Below are 22,443 nucleotides of genomic sequence, written 5' to 3'. Positions count from 1 at the left end.
TTTATTCAATTTGTTTAACCGAGCACAGGTTATCGATTTACATTGTAAGAAGTTGCTCTGTTTCGCTCGATAAAATCACGGTATGAGGATCAGGATGAGATCGAAACTATTTTGGGGAAGAATTTGGATCATCCATGATTGTTTGTCTGTTCAAATATTACAGTTTCCGAAGATGGTAAACAGGAGTTTGATTAAAAACAGGGAAACTCTATGACATGAATATACCCAAATTTTTGGCTAATTCTTTGATGAAAGAAACATTCACCAATTATTCATGCTGTGAAGGAACCTTTCCTGAGGGTTTCCATTTCATGTTCTATCGGAAATTGTAGAAGATTTTATACATTGTATAAGAAGCAAATTAAACAAGACTTGGCATTTCCTGGACAGAATAACATTAAGTTTCTCTACACTAAACAAGTGTTCCTATATTAGAACAAGTAGTTGGAGGTGTGTACTAAGTCATGGAAATAGTGATTTCGATATAAGTGAACTTCTAATAGTAAAACAACACTTTTTGATTATCTAAAATATAGTTGAAAGTTTCGTTTTACCCAGACATACATAATTAAATCGGGCATAACATATGAAGAATGCATCTAAATAAAATAAAATCGTGAATTCAGTAAAATAAGACTTTAATTTCTTAAAGGTCCACTTAAAAATGCTGCGTTATTCAAAGGAAGTATTTACATTAGGGAGCAATGTATACAACCCAGTAATGTAAACACCAATTCTGGCAAGAATTACAATCATATTTCAAGAAAAAAAAACTCATCCCCAAAAGAAACGAACGAATCTTGCGAGTCTCGTGTCATATCCTTTTTGACTAACGAACTCCATAATTTATGGCACTTCCTTTCCTACCTAGGGACTTCACCTGGGGGAAGGGGGAAGGAGGTGGAATGTGGAAAGTGTCATATTCGGGAAAAGAATAATATGAAAAAAGTGCCCAAAATGTCAACCATTTATCCATCGATGCGTCGCATGATATTCCCACCAGTTTCTCGGGGTCGCTTCCCGTGGGCTCCACCATTGGGGGACCCTCTTCAGTTTGATGTCGTGGAAAGGGGGAAGGGGGGAATCCGAAAAGTGAGAGGGGGATGACAGCTAACAACGAGAAGACGTCGGGCGCCGTCGAACAAAGCGATCTTCCTCCGTCCCTCCACGCCAGCCGAAAGCAATTTATCATGAACTGCCAATTTTCCCGTCCACTTGTTCACTGTTATTTTACTGTCAGGGCTCCCCAACTCCCCAACACACCGGTTGTTTGGGTACGAGTCCTGTCCAAGCCCCGACATGCCCGTAGAAGGACCCACGCCGTGGTACGGGGTGAGGTTTGTTTTCAAGTTTAGGACAGGAGGAGTTTCCTGTTTTATTGTACTTTTTGTTTTGTTTATTATTATCGAAGGATGCCGGGGTTTTTCCCTACCGTTTTCCACGGTCCCGGGTCGTTGCGCTGTTCGGGCACCCCTCTTCCCTCTTCTCGGATTCGGCACTCGCGTCCGTTTCGCCCGAAAACCTCAAAACGACACTCGTAAATTCGTTGCATGTCCTGCACGGCGGCAAACGACACGGCGTTTAAAGACTCTGCACACTCCAAACTCCGGCTGTGGTGGTGGTGTTGGTGGTGTTGTAGTCAATTTTCACACCCGATGGTGCCCGCGATTCTTCGTCCGCCGCGCCGCTGGAGATAAAATAAAACATAAACTTTTGCGCTGGCAAAAGCGGCCGTCATCATGGAGCGGAGTTGAACAGCCCTTTTTCCGGACCGGAGCGCTCATTCCGTTTACGGAACTACGTCTAAGGACGATCCGGTGGAGGTGTGTGTGTGTCTGGTTGTTGATTTTGGTCGTTTCCGGTGGAGGGTCCCGTGGATTTTCCCGTCCTCTCGAGCAGTCGAACATAAATTGCACCGAAACACAAAACAGCAGCTAATTGCATTATCGAGTTGGCTCCGGGGGCCGAAAAGGGGCGCGGTGGCGGTGGCGAGGGCAAGGGTGTGCAGTTCTGCAGAGAATCCTTCGAATTGTTCATTTTTCACGACGCTGGGACGCTTCGGTTCCGGTCGGGGGAATGAGGGCGAAATTTTCACACCGCGCCACAAACGCCACGGGATCGGAGAGTGAAAATCCTCCTTTTACGGCACGCCCGTACCACCACCACCCGGGGATGACCTTTCCGCCGACCTGGCGTCTGCCGTTCCGTGAGCAAATAAACATAAATTAAATTTTGCCCTTTTGATAGACAAACTGGTTCGGTCGGTGAGGGTTTTTGCTAAATTTTAAGAACTTCTCCCTCGTGTTTCCTATAATCTCCGGGCAAGGATTGGTGCGCGATGGGGGGGGTGGGGGGGGGGGGGGGGAGGTACAACGGGCGAGCGAAAGCACCACCGGTGGCGTCTCCTTATCGTTATCGGTGTTGTGTTCTGGCTGGCATGTCGAGAACATGGGATGTTTCGAAACGCTTGAAATGCAATCGTTTAGTGTTGTCCAATCAAACCCTCCGACAGGACCCGGGGCACAGTGGTGCATCGAGTGGATTTTTGCTACAGTAGTTTATGAAATCAAATTTTCTTAAAATCTTATGCCTTGGGAAGACCAAGTACTATCAATTTTATTGCCCAAATTCCCGAAATATAACCATTTTAGTTTGCGTATTGCAACATTTAGTTGTAGTTTGATTTGCAGTTCTTAACAAAAACATAAGAAGATTGTTGCTTTGACAAAAGAACGTCAAGTGGTTCCCATTTGCATTTATGTTATTGTGTTTCATTTATTGTATCAATGTTTCTCAAACTTCATTTCATAGATACACTTATTATTGTGTATTAAATGAACGAATGTTTGCATTAAAAAAAAAAGACAAATTTTCATCGGTGATAAGAAAACAGTTAACCAAGCTAATTGAATGATGTATTTTTTTTTGTTAAGTTACATTTTTAAGTACTTTCCAAAAATATTCTGACGGGCAGTAACGCGGCTTTATGGCTCTTGACCGAAACTTGATCCATAGCCAAACAAAACCAGTCGTGTAAGCATGTTTTTCAGTTGTTGTGAGACATTCATGAACAAATGCTACTCCGTTTGGACTGTTTGTTGGAAAATGTTGGAATGGGTCGTAGCTTTAAGTGTTGTAAATATTATTTCGATTGGTTGTAGTTGAGACATACAATCAAACGTAGATGGTTTGACGTTTTAGCCACGGCTTGTTCTAAGTTTAAAAGAAATGCTACTTTTTATTTTGTTTTTAATAGAAAATTGCTAGCTTTTTTCGTTTTTGCGGGAAAAGTCGTTGCAATTTGTTTATTTTTTTTATGCAAACGTTATCTGAAAAATCTTGATGTGTATTAGATTAGATTTCAGTTTATTACATTAGATTGTTTTTATATGCCATGAACAGGAAATTTTCATTTCCAATCAAACGCAAGAGAAAAAGATAACTAACCAATATTTTTTTCAAAAGATGATAGCAAACTTGAACTGTATGTCTTTTCCATTTCTTCCATAAATTTCCTAGTCATTTTCATCTAAACCCTTCTCTGCTCTGAACCTGAATCCCTGGAGCAACTTTTTCAACTGAAATGTAAAAAAAAAAAAAACGTTTAAGAGGAAGTACCAAGTTAAAAATCATAATTTAGTTTGTACTGGGCAAGAATACATAAATAATGAATAATTTTTATCGTTTAGATGTGATATTCATGCACGGTTTTAAAAAATAATTTTAAAGGAAACTATATGGAAAAATCTTGTTACACCACTGTGCGATGGTACCGTTTGATGGCGGGAGTTTTAAAGCCGACAATTGAGTTGGCAAGTTTGGGCAGTTGCCCGAAAACCCGTCACACCCGGAATGTTTGTGCGTGTGTGTGTGCGCACCCGAAATGCCAGCCGCCCGGTGGATGAGAAAATTGGACGTAAGAATCGCGCTCGGTACTCAAATCACGTGCGCCACCGTTTGGATGGCGGCGGCTGGTGGATCACCGTTCAAGCGTAGTTGTCGGCGAAGGAGTTTCGAGTGGCCACTCCCAGCCCACTACCGCAGCCGCATCCCAGCAATTTTGACGAGTTTTTCCTACCCTGTGGGCGATGAGTTTTTCCCCCGCCTACCCTACGGTACGCGAATTTCCCAACTCGCGGGCGCAAGATGTGTCGTTAGTTCGTCAATTGAGAAGAGGGAGAGAAGGTTGGAAACAACTCGAGGGGCGAGGTGGTGGTACTCGATGATGGAAGCGGCGAACACGTCCTTTGCGGAACATGCTCGAGCAGAACCGTGAGGGTTTTAATCAAATGAACCCCTGCCGGGCGGTGGCACCCGTCATCGTTTCTAATGATGTGGCTCCGGGAAAATCGATGGGGCAAGTGCTTTATCGCTTTCAGCCGGAAGCGCTTGACATTCTCTTCCCCCGGCGCGACACGATATCGATTGACATCCAATTCGCGAGGCGGCCGGAGCGAGATACCGAAAACAGGAACGACCCGAGGACGACGATGACGATGATGTTGATGATGTTGATGGCGGAGACCAGGAGAACTACTTGCGAAGATTGGCACTTTTTCAAATGCGTCTTGAAATAAACCTTTAAAGGAAACATGTGTTCCCTGTCTCGTGAACAGCACTTGCCGAACGGTCCGAGACACGGACCGAATTCGATCGAAACATTCAGTCCCGGGGCCCGGCAATTTGTCATGTTTTATGCGCCGAACGATGCTTCAACGTTTTCCATCTCCGGGGGACATCCAAACTCGTCGATACGGTGCAACCGAATCACAGACACGGCCAAGGGCTAAGGGTTTGATGCGAGTCATGCCCCGATTCAGTGGGAGAAAGGAAGAGAAACCGTCATCGGAAAGGGGTGGTTGGGTGAGCATGAAGTTTGATTACTGTTTGCTGAGTACCCAAATGCTTGATGTGCGCGCATGTTTCTGCTTTCTTTTGTACTTTGTTTTATTTTAAAACCACGCAAAGCAACGAATCATTTCGGGCCGCCGACAGATGTTCGTCACCGCAGCGTTGCGCCGTGTTGGGTTTGATGTGCAAGTTTTTCTTTATTTGTTCGTGCGTTTTTGTAATCAAGCAAAGTGTGCATTTGTGTGGCGAATGGATTGTAAATTTTAAAAGGAATGTTTTCTGAAGATTTTGCATCATTATCACCTCCGAAAGATGTTGAGAAGATCAAGGGAAAAGTACAAACAATTGGAGAAAAGTTTCTAATTTGACTTTGGAACTTTAAATATTTACTTACTTTAAATATTTACGTTTAAATATTTACTGCATACAATTTTAGTCACTCTTTTGGAAATAATATTGTAAAATTGGATTCTAAAAATAGTTGCGCATTTTATTGAGCAAAGAAACTGTTGATTTTACACCCAACAATAATGTTTTATGTTACTTTCCACTTTTTTGTAGTTTAATTTCACATCGAGTGGCACGTTTTTGTGCATAGAACATTAGCGTACCACATTTTAAACATTTGTGTGTTGTTTATCAAGAAATAAGAAGTAACAAGTTGTAAACGTTTAATTTTTTTCATACACGAGCTAATTTTGTTAAAAAATGGCGCAAACAAAGTTCAAATTAGAAACGTTGTTCAAATTTTATTATTTGTTGTACTTTTTATTTTTTATTTGATAAAAATAAACTGCTCTTTATGTCGATTAGATTGAATGAAAATCAATAGCAAACTCAAGTCGTTGTTATAGTTCATCAAGTTTCCTTCTTCACACTATCAAGTTAATTAGTGATGTGGCTTATGAATCTTTAGGCGAGATTTATTCATTCAGATTGACATATGAATCTTTTGGGATTTGAATGTTCTTTCGAAACCTTAATAAATTTTCATTATTTTTTCATGGTGTTTTCACGAATTTTGATGATTGTTTCATTGGTGTGGATCGTGCGAAAACAAGGAACCCTCTACGCATTGTTTGGTCTTTAGTTTTCTATTATTTTAACATCAATGAATCTTTGGGATTAATGAATCTCTCTTTTAAAAGATTCATGAATCTCTAACACGATGCAAATAATCATTCATATTCATGAATCCGGATCGGAATTGCTCCAATGTTGACATATTTCTCACCGATTTAGGTAACTCCTTTGTCTTCTTTAATTCTGCCTAATCGATTAATGTTAAATTATTTAAATGTGTGAACTAATAGAAAACCCATAGTACTACGTTATCACCAACGCAATTAACAAACTCTACGGGTTGTTTGAAATTGGTATGCGTATAGTATCAGGTAAACGTGGCAAACGACGATGCGTGATGGGCCTTTAGTGAAATCACTACGATACCATTTTGGGCCGCATTTTTCCCCCGGGAATTACGTGACAAACCGTTATCCATCGTGGTAAGTGATTCTGGAAAGGTTATCACTGCGGTGGGGAAGAATTTAAATGACAACCAGTCCCGGGTCGAAGGCTTCCGTACTACTTTTCCCGTCGATGCAACCGTTCCCTCTTTCACGCAAACTTTGCGGTCTGGGTTGACGTCGTTTGACAAGGTTCTATTGTTTATCTGTTTGAAGTTGAACCGACTCGGGTTCCCCCTCAGGATCCCCACGGCTCATTGCTAGTCCGCCGAATAAGTATCGTGTAAATGGCAAAACGATCCGGTCCCCAACTCCTGCGATATCCTAATGAGCTACAACCATCGACAGACTGCTCTGTCGAGATTGCCGAGGCGAAATGGAGCCACACCACCAGAGTGTGTTAGCCGATGCGGTTTTCCGTGTAGCTAAAGTGGTGGTTCCTTTAACGTCCTCGAAACGTCCTCAACCAGCAAAGACACGAGCCTTTCATTAAGGTGAACCGCCAAGTAATGAATGTTGTTTCTTTAAAGTTTTTCATCAACTCAGACGAATCGGGGCGATACGGCTTGAAAGGGACACTGTTTGAAGTGGCCGACGTAGGGTACCGTGTCTCATACGAGAGGGAGCCGTCAGCTTTTTCGAGAGGGGACGATGACAAGCTCCTTGTTGCCCTTTGTACTCTCCTCCCGTGGAAACTCTTCTTCAGTACTCCGATTCTGTGCGAGGGTTTCGCTCGGTTTACTACGGTAGCTTCCGAACGATAGGCGGATAAACGGTGACAACCCCCCAACCGTGCTCCTCGTCGTGTCGTCGTCGTCATCGTCGTGCCCCACACCACCTCTCCACTTGCAGCCGATACCAAGTACAAATTGAACCTGCTATTAACAGCAAATTTGGTACGCAAATATATGCCAGCGACCGCGCGCGTGTTCTGCAGGCTGTTCCAGCGCACGGGAGCCGCCTACGGGTGACAACCTGCGTCAACATCGAGCGAAAATGAGCGGCGGTTCATCAGACGCTGGGAGGAAAGGAAAAGAAACGTCGCCCACACAGAGAGGAAAAACAAACGCTGAAAACTGGTCCACTCGGGGTTGTCGATGGTCCCGTCGTGGTGTTTCTGCATCGGTGTGTGTGTTTGTTGGGTTTGTGTTACCGATGGTACAAAATACACCAACAAACCACATCCAGGCAGGGTGACTTGGGGTGTTGGCTTTTTTCAACATGGTGACACTGGTGCTCCTCTCTGCTATCTACAGCCTTTTTTACTCCACCCTGCCGGAAAAAAGTCACTCCTAGGGGTGTGGGACATTGTTTGTCGTTCGACGTCCCTGCGAATCTTTGGATCTCAAAGCTCGAACCTTGCTGCCACTGTATAGACCATTGCCGAAATCCTGGAGTGAGCGAGAAAGGAGGTACAATGAGCCGGATAAAGTCAGGATGGTTGGTAGAATTTTCACGTGAGAGAGGACTCTCGAGAAGCGGGTCGGGGTCTGAATTTTTCCCAATGGTAATTCAGGAAGTGTACCCCGTCGGTGGTGGTGCTGGTGGTAGTGGCTAATTTAAAACATTTTTCAACTCACCATCCAAGTGCCACTTCCAGGGAAGTCTGCGGTGATCCTGGGAAGCTCACGGATGACGTTCGTTGGAAAAGGATACGCCTCGTCGGCAACCGTCTGGTACCCGAGAGCTGCAAATAGTTGCTTGTTTGCATACTTGCTTGCTTGCTTAGGTCCGTTGCTATTGGTTGCTCGGTTGCTCGGAGCTTTACCATCGCAGCATGCTGTGTGCAGATGAACCTGCAGCGAGCAAGCGATCACGTTCGGTTTGTTTTCCGTGAACGTTCGAACGCACCTGAACCTGGCACGTCGCCTTTGCTTACCCCCTACCCTTAGGAGCCCCGGTGCCGTTGGTGCCACTCGTCGAACCCATCCTGCAGGAGTGACGTGACAAACTCCGTTCGGAAATCGGATCCTGCCCGGAACCCTCCGCGCCGGTACTGGGGTGTCAGTCCGAGAAGCTCGTTGACCGGGGAGATCCCGCAGAAGATGACGGTTGCCCGGATTTCCGGGTCCCGAAAAACCCCTGGTAAGGTATGAGAAGTACGAGTACCAAAGTCTTCGATGGCAAAGATTCATTAGCAAGTTGTCGGTACCGATTACTGGGTGTGCCTCGGGAGGATAGATTTCTACCGACTTGTCGGAAGTTGGCTTGTTTTTCTTTCGTGCTTTTCTTTATGAAAGCTGTGCAGGAGCAGAAGCGACACTCCATCCTTGCAAACACTATCGAGCCCTGCCAGTTGTTGAGAAGAGAGGGGTGGAAAAACGGAAGAAAACAGCAAACAGATGAGAGAGAAAGAAAAAAAGAAACCGCCCGGAATCAGTGGCGCAGCCAAAATGGCGGACCGCGTGGGTGGAGACGGTCGCATAAATATTCATAAATGCGTCGTGTTGTGTTGCAAGACAAATCGGATTCGCCACGGCGGTTGAACGTGGTTTAATCTTGTGTACGGTTTGTTTGCGGCACCGCCTCCTGCGACGAATTCGCTGCGCTCCCGCGTGCGGTTTCGGTGTGTTTCTGGGGTCGCCGTTGTGCCGCAGTTGTTTTCCCGGGGCCGGTTCTCGCGAACCATGTGGTGGGAAATTTTGCATTCGATTGTGCCGTTTAGTATTCGTTTAACACAACCGACCGTCCGACCGTGGGTTGGGAGGGATATGATGGTAAAGGGGGGGGGGGGGCTGATTCCTGCAGGGATTCGTTGCACAGGGAGCCAAGCGTCGTACCCGAGTTTGTACATATTATTAAGGGTAATTGCATTTGTGGCAAAGTGATACAATAGGTGAAATACGGGTGGAAACATCAAATTTGCACAAATGGAAAAAGCATCGCTCCAATGCGGAGGGTGGTGGGGGTAGTGGAAACTAGGGCAGATGATTGTATAAAACATCAGAGGGTTACTGAAAGTATGACAGGGGATGGTTGACCATGGTTTACGTGAAAAGATCTAGTTTAATTTTTTTAAATAGGTATTTTTAAATTGTGAATTATGCATTTTAAATGAATCTCTTTCCTTCGCTGCAAAGATAATTTGTAAACTGAATGAGTTTTATATTCACGATTTTTATACCATCTTCTTAGTCATTTCCAATTTAGTTAATTGTTGTTAATGGGCTTTAAATGTTCAATTCTACTCCTTTGCTTTTTCTTACTTTTACCCTCCCTAAATGAAATAATTTATCTTTATGAAACACCGAAGTTTTTCTCTAATTTTTTTGCCTGTTGCCGTCAGAAACAAAACAATTAATTAAAGGTTTTAGTTAAACTCTAAATTATTTCAAAATGGAAAAGAAATTAATTGATACAATTTGGCGCAAGGTTTGCAGTGCAGTTATCTGTGACATTGGTGGCTTAATTCACTTTTAAATCAAATTTACGAGAATGTAATATGTCTTTAAATATAATTTCCTCAGAAACTGGAGAGAGGTACAAAGTCTTCACGGTGCGCTGCGCGGTATTACGTTTTCGTCTTTACCATATAGCTGATTAATTATGATCTTGATAGATCTAGATCGAATTTTTTTTTTAAATTTTGTTTTAAAGTTGTGCATATTTGTCAGTGTTTGAAAATGTATTTTCTATTAAACTTTTTATTATTTCGCTTATCAGTTCGTGGTATATTAAACAATATTTCATAAGTCGAAATATTCAGGCTTTTCCAAAAACGCATACCGATCATCCACGGTCAAAGTAATACAAGATGTTCGATTGTTCTTTTTTTTATTATTTCACTAACAAGTTCGTGGTACGTAAAGGATATTTAATAAGCAAACATATTCAGGCTTTTCCCAAACCTTTTACCGATTAACCACGTTCAAAGTAATACAGTCCATTCGACCCCATTTCGTGGAGTTCTATATTCAACATTGCCAATAATTATAGCTCTTCAGTGCAAACAAAACGAACCATTATGATCTGAATGTGCGATGCTTTCTTCGGAAATCAGTACTAAATAATGGCTGGCCAATTAGATGTGCATGATGCTGTGATTTACGGCAACCGTCGGGCGATAGAGAACTGCACCATTCGGAGTGTGGTGTATTTATGGCTTACTACATTCGCGTAACTCATATTGTTTTCCAACAATTGTCCCGTTGTTATCTACCTGTTCACTGCGGCTTGAATTCAATTGGTTTATACGCTTTCCCGCATTCGTCCGGTTTCTGGTACGTATTTCCCGTGCTGGTTCCCCGGTTTTTTTTTTTTGTTATGCCACGTGACCGTATTGTTCGGTGGCACATAATGTTGCAGCTTTGCCCCAATTGCAGCACCGCCCCGTCTCCCCTCCAAGCACGGATGTGCATCAGCAATTCAGCCGTCATGACAAGGATCGAAAACAAATGGCCACAATAAACAGCACCTCCACCGGGCGCAGGAAGTGGCAGGGAAAAGGATGCGATTGTAGTTCGGAAAAAGTTATAAAAAAATGAAACCCAACTAGAAATACATATAAATTCACTGACTCTCTCTCCCGCACACGTACACAAAATGCGCAATGCATACACTCGCACACAGTCGCAGCTAGACAAAACATGTTGTAGGCTTTCTGTGACACCGTTGGATTCTGCGGCAGAAAAGTATGCAGCAAGTGTGGTGACTTTTTACCGTTTACCACTCTTTTTCTTGGAGTCCTAACGCATGGTGGAGCTACAAAAGAAGGGGTGGGTTGTGAAAAAGGATATGTACAGTGTTCCCCGTGTTGCAACAGCTCTCCGGGGGTCTCCGGGCGGCGGCACGGGGTAATGACCGGGGAATTATTTATGTCCACGGAAATGGTTCGCTACGTTTTGTTGATGGTCGCTGGTGAGTGAACGAACCTTGGATCTTGGACCTCTGGACGTGCCCCAGCCGGTCCATTTCCAGTCGCTGCGCTTTTCCTTCCGAAAAAAACGGACTGCACTTTACCGTGCTAATGTGTGTGTTACTCGCGAATGTGTTTTTTTTGTTGTTGTATCTCCCTCAACTTCTAACTCCACTTGCGCTGCTAACGGTGAGGTTGCGATGCGGTAGTTTGTTAAAAAATTTACAGGAAACAATTTTTGCTTCAGCGAATTGTTTCGCAGGATGTTGTCTTTCTTTCTTTTTCGTTTCGCTCTAACTGCGCTCTATCGTTTTCCCGGTTACATCCATTTTTTTTTGGTTTTTGGATGTATTGTTCCTTCCTCCCGCACAATAGCTATTTTGGTACATTTTTGTTTATTTTTATCACAGTTCCATTTGTCATGCCGGTTCCGTCGGTGGAACTACATATGCCGGCGGGTAAAAGTTGTGTGGCGAACACATAGAAACACAAACAACAAATAAAAGATATAAAAAAGCGAGGAAGATGTTAGCGCTTCCTGGAGGATGTGGAAAATAGAGTCATAAAAATAAATTTCAACTGACCTTCTAACCTAATTATGAGCCAACTTGGCTAGCTGTCGTTTGTTATTTCCTTCCTCGTATGTTTGTTCCTCTTTTTTTTTCTCCTCCACCTCGTTCGCTCTTTCTTCATTATTTGCTCGTTCAGTTCTCAAACAATTGTCACAAACGTTTTGCAGGTTAGGTTTTCCTCTTTTTACCGTTTGTTTTTTCTCTTATCTGCTTTAATATTTCCCGGAAGATGATGCTGGTGGAAGGTGTGAAGAAACTCTAAAATCCCGTGTTGGTTTCCAACGGGTTTTTGTTTTCTTCTCTTTCTTTACGACCCGGGAAAGGATCAGTGAGATCGCTGTGCAACGTCGCTCCCCAGGTTCCCTTTCGTCCCACAGGCCTTACCTCGTCATGGTCCTGTGCACATAGGAGGGGTGCAATAAAATCTACGGTCTGATTGTTCACACGTCCACGATTGCATCTTTTGGGGGAAACGGTTTTATGGCACTGCAGCGAAAAGTACGCCATCGCCGTCTCCGCTCGGCTGCGAGTGCTGCATTTTAGGTCATCTAATTGGAAAAAAGGCAACCCGAACAGTGGAACAGGAACTCCCTGGTATGCTGCGGTGCGACTTCTTGCCGTGGGTTTCCTTTCGTGTGCTATTGCTTTCCACCGTGCCAATTGGGTCGTCATCAATTTAGCTCCCTGTGTGACTTCCTGGGTCCTCGAGTGAGGTGCAAACAGGCTCCTTCATTCTGCTGGAAACCACTTGCTGGTCCTTGGGGAGTCCTGGATACGGCTTTCAAACCCGTAACCCGTCCGGGAAGGCATCCTTTATCTCATCGGCACCCGAACACCGGAGTGGGTTGTGTCTGGATGTAGGTTGAATGGAAGTAAAATTGGTGCGGAAAATCGTAGCGAAGTTGCTTTTATTACTCACAATCCATCAACCCAGCCCTGGCCCCCGGTGGGATTGGTGGGATGGTGGAAAGATGCCGGGTTTCCCCCACTCCTAATGACAGAGACGCTCCGTTCAATTATCCTTAACCGACGTCGGTGAAGGACTAATTATTTGGGAAGCACAGTTTTGTGCATGGGTATCGCGCCGTCATCACGGCGCAGTTAATCCCAGGACATAAGTTAGTCCGTCTGGGTCCGGGCGGAAGGATGGAACGCCGCTTGCGTGTCACTGCCAGTTTTGGGAGCGTTTCGTGTGATGCCCTTTCGTGCGGTTTTGTGGCTGATGAGCTGGAAGGAAAAGTTTTGCCGGCGCTGTCGGCAAAGTTGTTCGGCTGCTTGCCGATGATTAACTTCGGTCCGCCGACATGTTGCTCGCCACGAGGCGATTGGTTTTGACAAGACCGGAAAGGGGGAGACGGGGAAAAAAATCAAGCTATACATACTTTATTTGTTTGGAAGTTCAGCTCCGATAAAATCAAACATGCGTTAGGCAGACGTCAAACAATTTTTGTAATGTGTGGGTTTGTTTGATTTTCCGAACGAAAGTGTACAGACAAGGGAAGAAGTCTATCAAACATAACATAATAAGAAAGTCCTCTTAAAGTTCAATCTAGAAATGGCGGTTCTATTGTAAGTTGATGCATGTTTATCTAGATTTATATGAATCTTACTTTGCGTCATATCGAGCGGAATAGAAAATACTGGACTAGGTTGACGTTGACTAGCCCCGGTGATGCTCAGCGAAAAAGGGATTGAGAAATGAATTATGGTTTTAACTCTTTACTTGACAGTTATGTTTTAATTTAATTGTTACATTAACGGTATATTTAAATTGGTCAATAGTTCATCGATTTACCCATGTTGTATAAACCTTGTTGTATAACATTAGTGCATACACCTTGACACATGTTTATCTGCTTATTTTATTGGATTAGTAAAGCTGAGTTTCAATTGTGACGTATAACTTTCCAAAAAAGACCCACTATTCAAAGGCACACTCGGAAAACATGTGATATCATATATACACTGGGTAAAGATATAAGATACACTAATACAATGATAACTGAGTGATACTTAATATAGTCAGATCTAAAGATATTTTTATTGGAAGGTTTGTTTTGCATCAATTTAGACATTTTCCTAAAAGCTTGAAATTACTTCTAGTGCTCCAGTTAATATCCCTTTCCTGGCATTGTATTTCATTCCTCAAGGTTAAAAGGTTACCTTGCTTCCTTAAGGTTAAAAGAATGCATTGTTTTACCTGCGAAGATCTGATTTGTATTTATTGAAATGACATCTTTTATTGAAGCATCTTACTTTACCATCATTTCGTGTAAATAAACCCTTGAGACGGCATGTTTAGGTTCATTTCATTTCGTCTGCTTATAGTTAGAAAAAAATCCTTTTTATTCTTACAGCCCATGAGTGGGTTCTTGGAGTATCCATTAACATGATTTCGCGGAATGTGATAAGAATTCAGTCAAAGGTCTAAGTGCCGTATCGAGTTATGATCTCAGATGTAAAAAAGGCGCACGGTTGTATCAACCTTCACCATCGCTGGATCTCCCGTTTGCCTTATCGGAACCAAGATCCCCTCGAGAAAAAGGTCTTATTTGTACGGAAAAACCTCCTTACCCTCACTTCCCGCACTGATGTTTCCTCACGCGGGACTTTGATGTTTTGGCAATGGCGGTGGGCATGATGTGTCGAAATGCCACCGGCTGAGAAACCCTTGCCCTGCCAGATTCATTTATCGACGACGGCCCGAAACACGATAGCACGTTCAGGGGTGGAATTTATGCTGGGGTATTTTGGATATTCTGGCATTTTTTACCTCCCCCCACCCTCCCGTCGCCTAGGTGCGTAGGAGCTTTCCCTTCGGCGGGGCTGTGTTTTTCTCGATCGATAAAACGCGCCGGAATTTATCAGACAATGGTGGAAAAACCGGCGACCGGCGGTTTCAGACCGGCTTTGATGATGGCAGATTGAGCGCAGGTGGGCGAAGATTAGGCTAATCGTGTAACGGTGATCCTTCGGAACTCTAACCTCCATCGAGGAACCGGCTCGTGTCTAGCTGGTGGTTTGAGGTTAGGGTTTGAGCTGGAGCATTTGACGTGCGGATTTTGGGGGTGCTTTCAATCAAACGCGACGAAGACGAAGGATATATTTGGCGTCAGGCCAGGATGCTGGGTGGTGTTGATAGGCCCGAACCTTCAAAAGGGCTGCCGATTTGTTCGTGATTTTCACCAGACTTTTCCAAGCTAGCCGCCGTTTCGATTGGCGAGACCGGCGAGCAGGGTGTAACGGATCTTTTCGTGCTTGAAAATGTCAGTCTTTCTATTTTCGTACGACGTCTACCAACCGCTGTTGTTACTCGGGAGCCCGTTTGATGTGGAGCGAAGAAGAAGCGAAAGGTATTCCAAGACGCCGGGACCATTCCCAAGGTCTCTTGTTTCCTTCCGAAGAAAGTATGCTACCCTCCACTGCCTACCACTCGGCCGTCCACGTCTTCGGTATTATTTGTCCTGAATTAGCAATGTTCATACCGCTGCCCTACCCTAATGCCTACCACGAGCTGCGTCTTTGAAATGCGAGCAGAAAGTTTTCCCCCCCGAAAAACCACCCGGGAAGGTGAGTCCGACATGAGGGGACGGTTGGTAGGTATCGGTATCGGTAGGATCATTTTTTCGCCCGTAGCTGTTTGCCCGTTAGCTCCTCCTCAGCATCGGGAAATGGTGCTGAAGGGGGGAAAAAATTGATTACACTCCAGGGACTGTTGTGAGGAATTGTTGTTTAGTCAGAAGAACTGAGACGTCGAGCCTCCGGCACTCCGGACGGGACGTAGCGCCTTCCCTAAGTTTGGTGGAGCGCAATAAATGTTGTTCGGAAATAACCTTACTTCTTGCCGACTGACTCCGAACACGAAGACATGTCTCGCCGTGTGTGTCGTGCGTTGGAAAATTTCCCGTTTTTCCAGCCGGCCTCCTTTACCATATGCCAATGTCGGATTTTCACACCAAAGAGTGAGAGACAGGAGTAGGACAGGTGTGCCTTTTTCCGTATCCATATCTTGCCCGGTGCACTCCTTTCGACTATGCGTGTGTGTGTGTATGTGTGTGTTCCTGTGTTCTGTGGAACATTCCCTGTTTTAAGGACGATATTCTTAAGACGACAATTTAATGTAAGGAAGAGGCAGGCGTGTTTGCAGACAGATAGAAACGACACACACCCACACGCCCGGAGCAGGTGAAAGTTAGTCGGAGGTTTGTGGAAGCACACGTACGTGAGCCCTTTTGGAGTGTCCGGAACTTCCGGTGCGAAGTATGGCAGGCACGAGCCCGAAGACAGAGGCACAGAACGTTATCAAATTCAATTTAGTCCATTGAATCGTTTATTAAAGTAAGCTCTTTTCAGCTCGATATCCCCAGAGCGGACGGCACATGGGGGAAATGGCACGGGAGGTAACACATTTGCCACGCCGGGATGTGAGGTGGAGGTTCGAAAGTTTTTCGTCCCTCTTGCCTCCGTTATTTACTCCTTTCCTTCTGCTCCGTTTGACGACGTGCAAGCGGAACGGTACGTCCGGGAAGAAATTTTACTTTCTGGCTTTCCGGGGGAAGAATGTGAGATAGATCTTCTCCGTCCCGTACGCAGGCCAGGGTTTGGCAGGCGGCGTAGCGAAGAGTCCGAACCATATTTTCCCCCCCTTCGTCACACTCCATCCGGGTTCCGAAACCGGTTGGGTTGTGCACATACAAATGGCACCCCATTTTCCGGGGCCGGGTTTGGAAAGTCAGCTGCGAGCCGTATGCATAACGAAGAATTCATCCCCGAACCATTGCTTTATGGCGCTTCTGCCAAAGCGGATGACAAGAAACCCGGGGAACCACCATCCGGTGCCACCGAGGACAGAACGTACGGCTGCGCTTTCCACAGCCGATTGTCGCCTGCCATCGGAATTGCTTAAACTTTATCATCCTCCACTTTAAGCTGTCAGAAGAAGTAAATAACGGAATTATTGGAAAAGTTGTTTCACGCGGTATGGGACTTTCTTGCGCTTCTTGCCAACCCCCGATTTGGTGCTAATGGTTGGGCGTTTGCCATTTGCGTTTTCGGATTTCGCCCGGGCTGTTTCCGGGATTTTCCATCACCCGCTCGGATTGACTCGCCGTTTGGTTTCGGGGTGGGGGGTGAGTTAAAAATCGGATTCATCCCGCGGATGGAATGCGATTTAAAACGCTGGAATGCGACTTCGTGATCGGGGAAGGGGACGAGAACTTTCGACTTTCCTTTAGAAATTTAACTCTTGGACCGGCAAAAATAGTCCTGGAGTAAGTCGCAGCCGCACTTCGAGTTGGAAAGAAAACGCTGGAACTAAGTAAGGAGTAAGTTCCGAGGAGATCCGGGGAGTGGCAGATACTTCCATGGATGGTAGAAAGTTAATCGTTACCCCGGGAATCGATGGATCCGTATCCATCGAATCATTTTTGTCCCCGAGCACTAATCCATCTTATCCACGCTCGGCTTTCGACTAGCTTCCATTTCCCCCGGACCCCCATTGGTGAAGTGTATCCCACACGCGCCGGGATGGAAAATTCGATTTCGTCTTAGCTTTTCACACCGGTAAGCTTATCATCGGTTTTGCGCTGAACCAGGGCGGGAGGGTGGAAGAAAGAGGGCTCGGAAAAACCGCTGCGTTAAGGATAACGACTTTAGTCACACGTGAGTCACGGTGTATGCAAGCTTTCCCGGCCGGCGGACCGGGTGTGTATATATATATGATATAAGCTTCTGCGACATGTGGGACTTTTTTCTCTTCTCATGTCTCCTTCTTTGGAGTAATTCAATTCGAAGCGGTAACATTCTGACACAAATTCTGTTAGAAGTTGGTGCGTTTTTTTTTTTATATCACTAACCCCGATGGTGGATGAGGCGTGTTTGGAATGAATAATTTGTCAAATCCAGCACTTGTAGGAGCGTGGGTTCGGTGGTCAAAATTTGAAGAGTTTGTGCCACTTGGAGCACGCAGAATCTTGGTTTCCCTTGAACTGGTCAACAACGTGCTCTTTTTAATTCCCTGTGAAGTTGAAACCCAATGTAATGGTCGTTTCGTTTTCAAACTCTTAAACTTGTTTCAAAGATGAATTCAATTTAATTCTTTTGTTCCGGGTTTATCCTTTTTTCATGCTTTGGAATGGAAGGATACAAGTGTTAAATGATCAGGATAAACTACATATTTTTTCGCGGTCCAACATACTCAAGTTATGGCGAAAAAAGTTATCGAAAACAACAATGTTTTGCCTCTAATCTTTATAACATGGTTTGATTTACAGCCATTGCCTCTAAAACTTTAGCACGAAAGCAGGTGATGTTGTCTCTAAGGCACCAACTTTCGAAATAGCTTATCAGATTTTGTTTCCAACGCATCTGGCTTTCTCTCTAGCTCACCAGTTTTTGTCTCTTGCTGAAAACACAGAGGAAGATTTAGACAGGGTGTTTATGATTTTCCCAGATAACACTGTAACAACAATCAATATTAATTCATTTATGTTTTAAAACTAACTTGTGTCTTTTATTATAATTTACCGATTTTTCGAGTACATTTTTCTATGCGCAATTCGAATTCACAGGATCCGTGAATTCGGGGTTATAAATGTATTTTCATAGCTACTATATTTAATTTTAGTAATATAAATTTTAATTTAATAATAATTTTGTCTCATTTCCTTTTTGTAGACAGCTTTAAAAAGTAATTTTTAGTACAAATAATAATCGTCACATTTTGAATCATTCTAAATAAGCGATTTTTAAATAGAGAAATTTGAAATCAAGAGACAAGCTCAGAAGAACACGAGACAAAAACTGATGAGTAAGAGACAAAGTCAGAGACAGAATCTGATAAGCTATCTCAATAGGTGGCAACGACTGTAATATGTATTCCCTCATTTCCCACCATCGAATCGCCATTCGCCCCAAAACTTATCGAATATGTTTTCTTACCTCGTTGCAGATAACCGTACTTGATATTTGATCCCCCGAGATGGCACTCATCATTTCGTGGATCTTCATACTCGGGCTCATCGTGCCGGACCTGTCGTCGAGTCTGCTGCACTGCCCGCACCGGTGCCATTGCGACGACGACAAGCTGGACGTGAACTGCGAAGAAGGGCACCTGGACGTGCTACCGATAGCGCTCAACCCGTCCATCCAGCGGCTGGTCATCAAGAATAACAAAATTCGCATCATCGACTCGTCGATTCAGTTCTACTCCGAGCTGACGCTGCTCGACCTGAGCTTCAACTATCTCTTCAACATCCCGGACCGCACGTTCGGCCACCAGCGCAAGCTGCAGCAGCTGCACCTGAATCACAACAAAATCAGCACCATCTCGAACCGGACGTTCGTCGGGCTGGGCGAGCTGCTGGTGCTGAATCTCCGGGGCAATCTGATCGATCAGATTGATGCGCTGACGTTCACGCCGTTGGCGAAGCTGGAGGAGCTGAACTTGGGCCAGAATCGGATTGCAAGCGTCGGGCTGTCGGTCGGGGCGTTCGTGGGCATCGGAGATCTGAAGATACTGCTGCTGGACGATAATCTGCTGAGTGTAATTCCGTCCGAGGACACGCTGCGGCCGGTGGACAAGCTGGCGGAGCTGTACATCGGTACGAATTCGCTCGCCGGCATCGAGGACGGTGCGTTCCGGGTGCTGTCCGAGCTGACGCTGCTCGATCTGCGTGGCAGCCTGTTGCCGAACGTCACCGAGGGCACGTTCGGTGGGATAGAGAACCTGAAGTCGCTCAATCTGGCCGACAACCGGTTCCAGCGCGTGCCGACCGCTGCCCTGGCCGTGCTGCGACGGTTGGAGGAGCTGGCGATTGGACAGAACCACTTCGAAACGCTGCCGGCCCACTCGTTCCGAGGGCTCTCCAATTTGAAGCGCTTCGAGCTGAAGGGTTCGCTCTACCTGCGGCGCATCGAGCGGGCCGCATTTCAGACCAACACCAACCTCGAGGCGGTTGTGATTGAGTCCAACAAGGCGCTCACCGAGCTGGAGGAGGAAACGTTCGCCGGTCTGCTCTACCTGAAGCACCTCAGCCTGCGCAACAACGGGCTCGAGCGGCTGGACGAGGGTATGTTCTCGTGGAACAGCCTCCGCACGGTCGACATCTCGGACAATCCGATCAACTGCGACTGCTACTACTCGAAGCTGCTGCTGCGGCTCCAGACGGCGGCACGCGTCAGCTACAACGCGACCGGCTGCCCCCAGCACCTGCCCGACCAGTGGGAATGTGAGTACATCCTCGAGAAGAACAAAAACCTCATCTCGGTCGTGGTGCCCCTGGTGGCCATCGTCACCGCCATCGCCCTCGCGTTCTACCGCTTCCGTGGGCTGCTGCGGGAGTACGTTAAAAATGGCTGCAAAAGCAAGGCGGCGGCAGCTGCTGCAGCGGCCACGTCCAGTGTCACTCCAGCCGGCGGTGGTGGGCTGCCAATGGTACTGCCTCCGCTAGGACACCGGGCCGAGCTATCCACCGTGCACGGGGATTACGAGAAGCCACTCTCGGACGACGACTACTTCATACGGTCGAGCAATCTCTACCACGGACCGGCCGCGCAACCGATTCTCAACGGCTACCCGCTGTACCTGCAGCAGAACCCGAACGTTTACTACAACAAGCCACTTCCGATGACGGAGTTATAGTACTGAAGGTTGGAGGAGTGCGATGCAAGTGTGTAAATTGATTTCCATCGGATCGGAGGAAGCGAATGAAGGTGATTCGGGGACGATTCCGATGATATCTATGTCTACATAAGCTATACATTAATTTATACCACTTAACAGATACTTAGCGAACGAGGCTGTCGTCCGACCATTTACTCAAAGTATTTGATAATCTGTTTCCATTCCATTCGTTTGTAAAATTCCATCTTACGTTAAGCAATTGGTTTTATTTTTAGTTAGAGTAATTAAGTCTTACGAATCCACAGTAGCCAGACAGGACAATTAGTTTATATTTTATTTCGTCACTCAAAACAATAAGTTAGATAAATGTATTGTGATTTTTCATCGGTACAAAGCATACGTGTACATTTTAGAAAAGTTGTGCTGTATAAAGCTACGAAAAATTGCATAAGTTTTAACACACGTCCTCGTGCACCGATGCTCGTGTAAGGTATTTGTGACGTGTTTAAGTGAAGTGCTGGAAATGTTTCTTGAATGTTTCCTTCAACACAAGGAATGAACTGATGATTTGGTCGAATGTTTGGCATAGGGTGGTGTCCTTTGGGTCGCAATCAAGTGAATGTATCAGTATTTCTACACGAATCCAGGCTCTCCAAGCATACTCGCAGTCCTTTTAACAAAAGAAGTGCGAAACAGTGTTCGTGTTACTACAAAAATGAAACCAAGCAGCAATAATGAAAGATTCAAACACATTACGATAAAATAGCTCTAGTGTTCGTAGGTTAGATGAGAGCTCTTAAACTCTATTATCACGAACTGGTCCTTCCCGTGTTTTTTTATGATAATCTGGTGCGCTATCCTAAGCATCTGCAAGAATGATAAAATAAATAGAGCTGCATACATTACACAAACGAAACATCCAACTAAATCCAACTCCCATTTTGACTGGCGGAAAATTTTAATTTAATCATTGTTAATTGTCCTCTCAAAAGAAAAGAAAATAAGTAACTTTCCCGTTGCGCGCTCGGACGTTTCAAGGGGGAAACGCTGCGCCACAACAGCAACGATATGCAGCAAAGTGGAACACCACCATTATCCTCGACCAATCCCATCATTCCGCTTGCACCGAGCGAGACGTACTTTCGAGGAGCGTTGGTTCCGTTCAAGAAGGCACCAAGTGTATGCTCCAACTTTCCGGGCAGCTCGCCATTTGTTTTTTTTTTCTCGCGAGTAATTGTAATTAAAATGTGTTGAAGAGTGACTAGCACGGAAGCAGCTAAGTTAGATTCTGCTCGGTTACGGTATGCAGATGGAACGCTGAGGGCGAGTGAGTTTTAATCCCCGCGCTAATCCAAAGACGCACGCGAAAATGTAAGCTTGAGGAAAAAAACGTGAAATTGGTTGGTGAAAATTGAAAGGATAAACCGAGGCGACTAACCGCAATCCGTACGTTTTTATTTTCATCGCTTCGTACGACAGCGCAACAAACCCGGGGCTTCCCGGAGTTGCGGAATTACGGAAACACCCAGCACCACAGTTTGCCATGATTATCCCCGTTTGTTGTCCGTTGTTTTTAACGGAATGCTTTTTACACGTCGGCATCCCGTCGGCCCGTCCCGGCGTCCCGGTTTTTCCGGCAACGAAAAAAGGGCAACGAATGGTATATCTCCCTGTCGTTCTCCCCATCTCGCACTCTGGCATACCATTTCAGTTGGATCTGAAAATGTACCTTTTTCGGGTAATGCATTCCTTTTCCGGGTGAGGGAAAACTTTTGCCCAAACCCTTTAGCCGCCCCATTTGCGGTCGGGTTTTTGGCGTATGGGAAAGGATAGATAAGGCCGCCGATGTTCCCTACGCGTCGCACTGGTGGTAACGAGTGACTTTTGAGGGGCGAGTGACTCCCGGTAGATTTCGGACCCGAGATCGTTGCGAAAAGTGATTTTCGGAGCCGATGGAGTTTTTGTATTGTTTTTCTCGAAAGGTGAAAAGAGTCAAGAGTCCGTACTCTGGTGGGGATGTTGGTGCTGACAGGGAATTCGAATGAATCGCTTGCTCACCTCGTTTGCCTGGCACCA

General features: G+C 45.3%; 1 protein-coding gene across 1 annotated transcript; it reads left to right on the top strand.

Annotated features, from left to right (window-relative positions):
* Positions 1-18,723: 18,723 nt before the first annotated feature.
* On the top strand, positions 18,724-20,385 carry LOC131288645 (toll-like receptor Tollo). The gene has a single exon (XM_058317796.1). It carries the CDS (start codon positions 18,724-18,726, stop codon positions 20,383-20,385), a length of 1,662 nt encoding a protein of 553 aa, XP_058173779.1.
* Positions 20,386-22,443: the final 2,058 nt, after the last annotated feature.

This window comes from Anopheles ziemanni, chromosome 3, assembly GCF_943734765.1.
Source record: "Anopheles ziemanni chromosome 3, idAnoZiCoDA_A2_x.2, whole genome shotgun sequence".
NCBI lineage: Eukaryota > Metazoa > Arthropoda > Insecta > Diptera > Culicidae > Anopheles > Anopheles ziemanni.
Note: the sequence above shows the minus strand (reverse complement) of the source record. Positions and strands in the feature narration are given on the sequence as shown.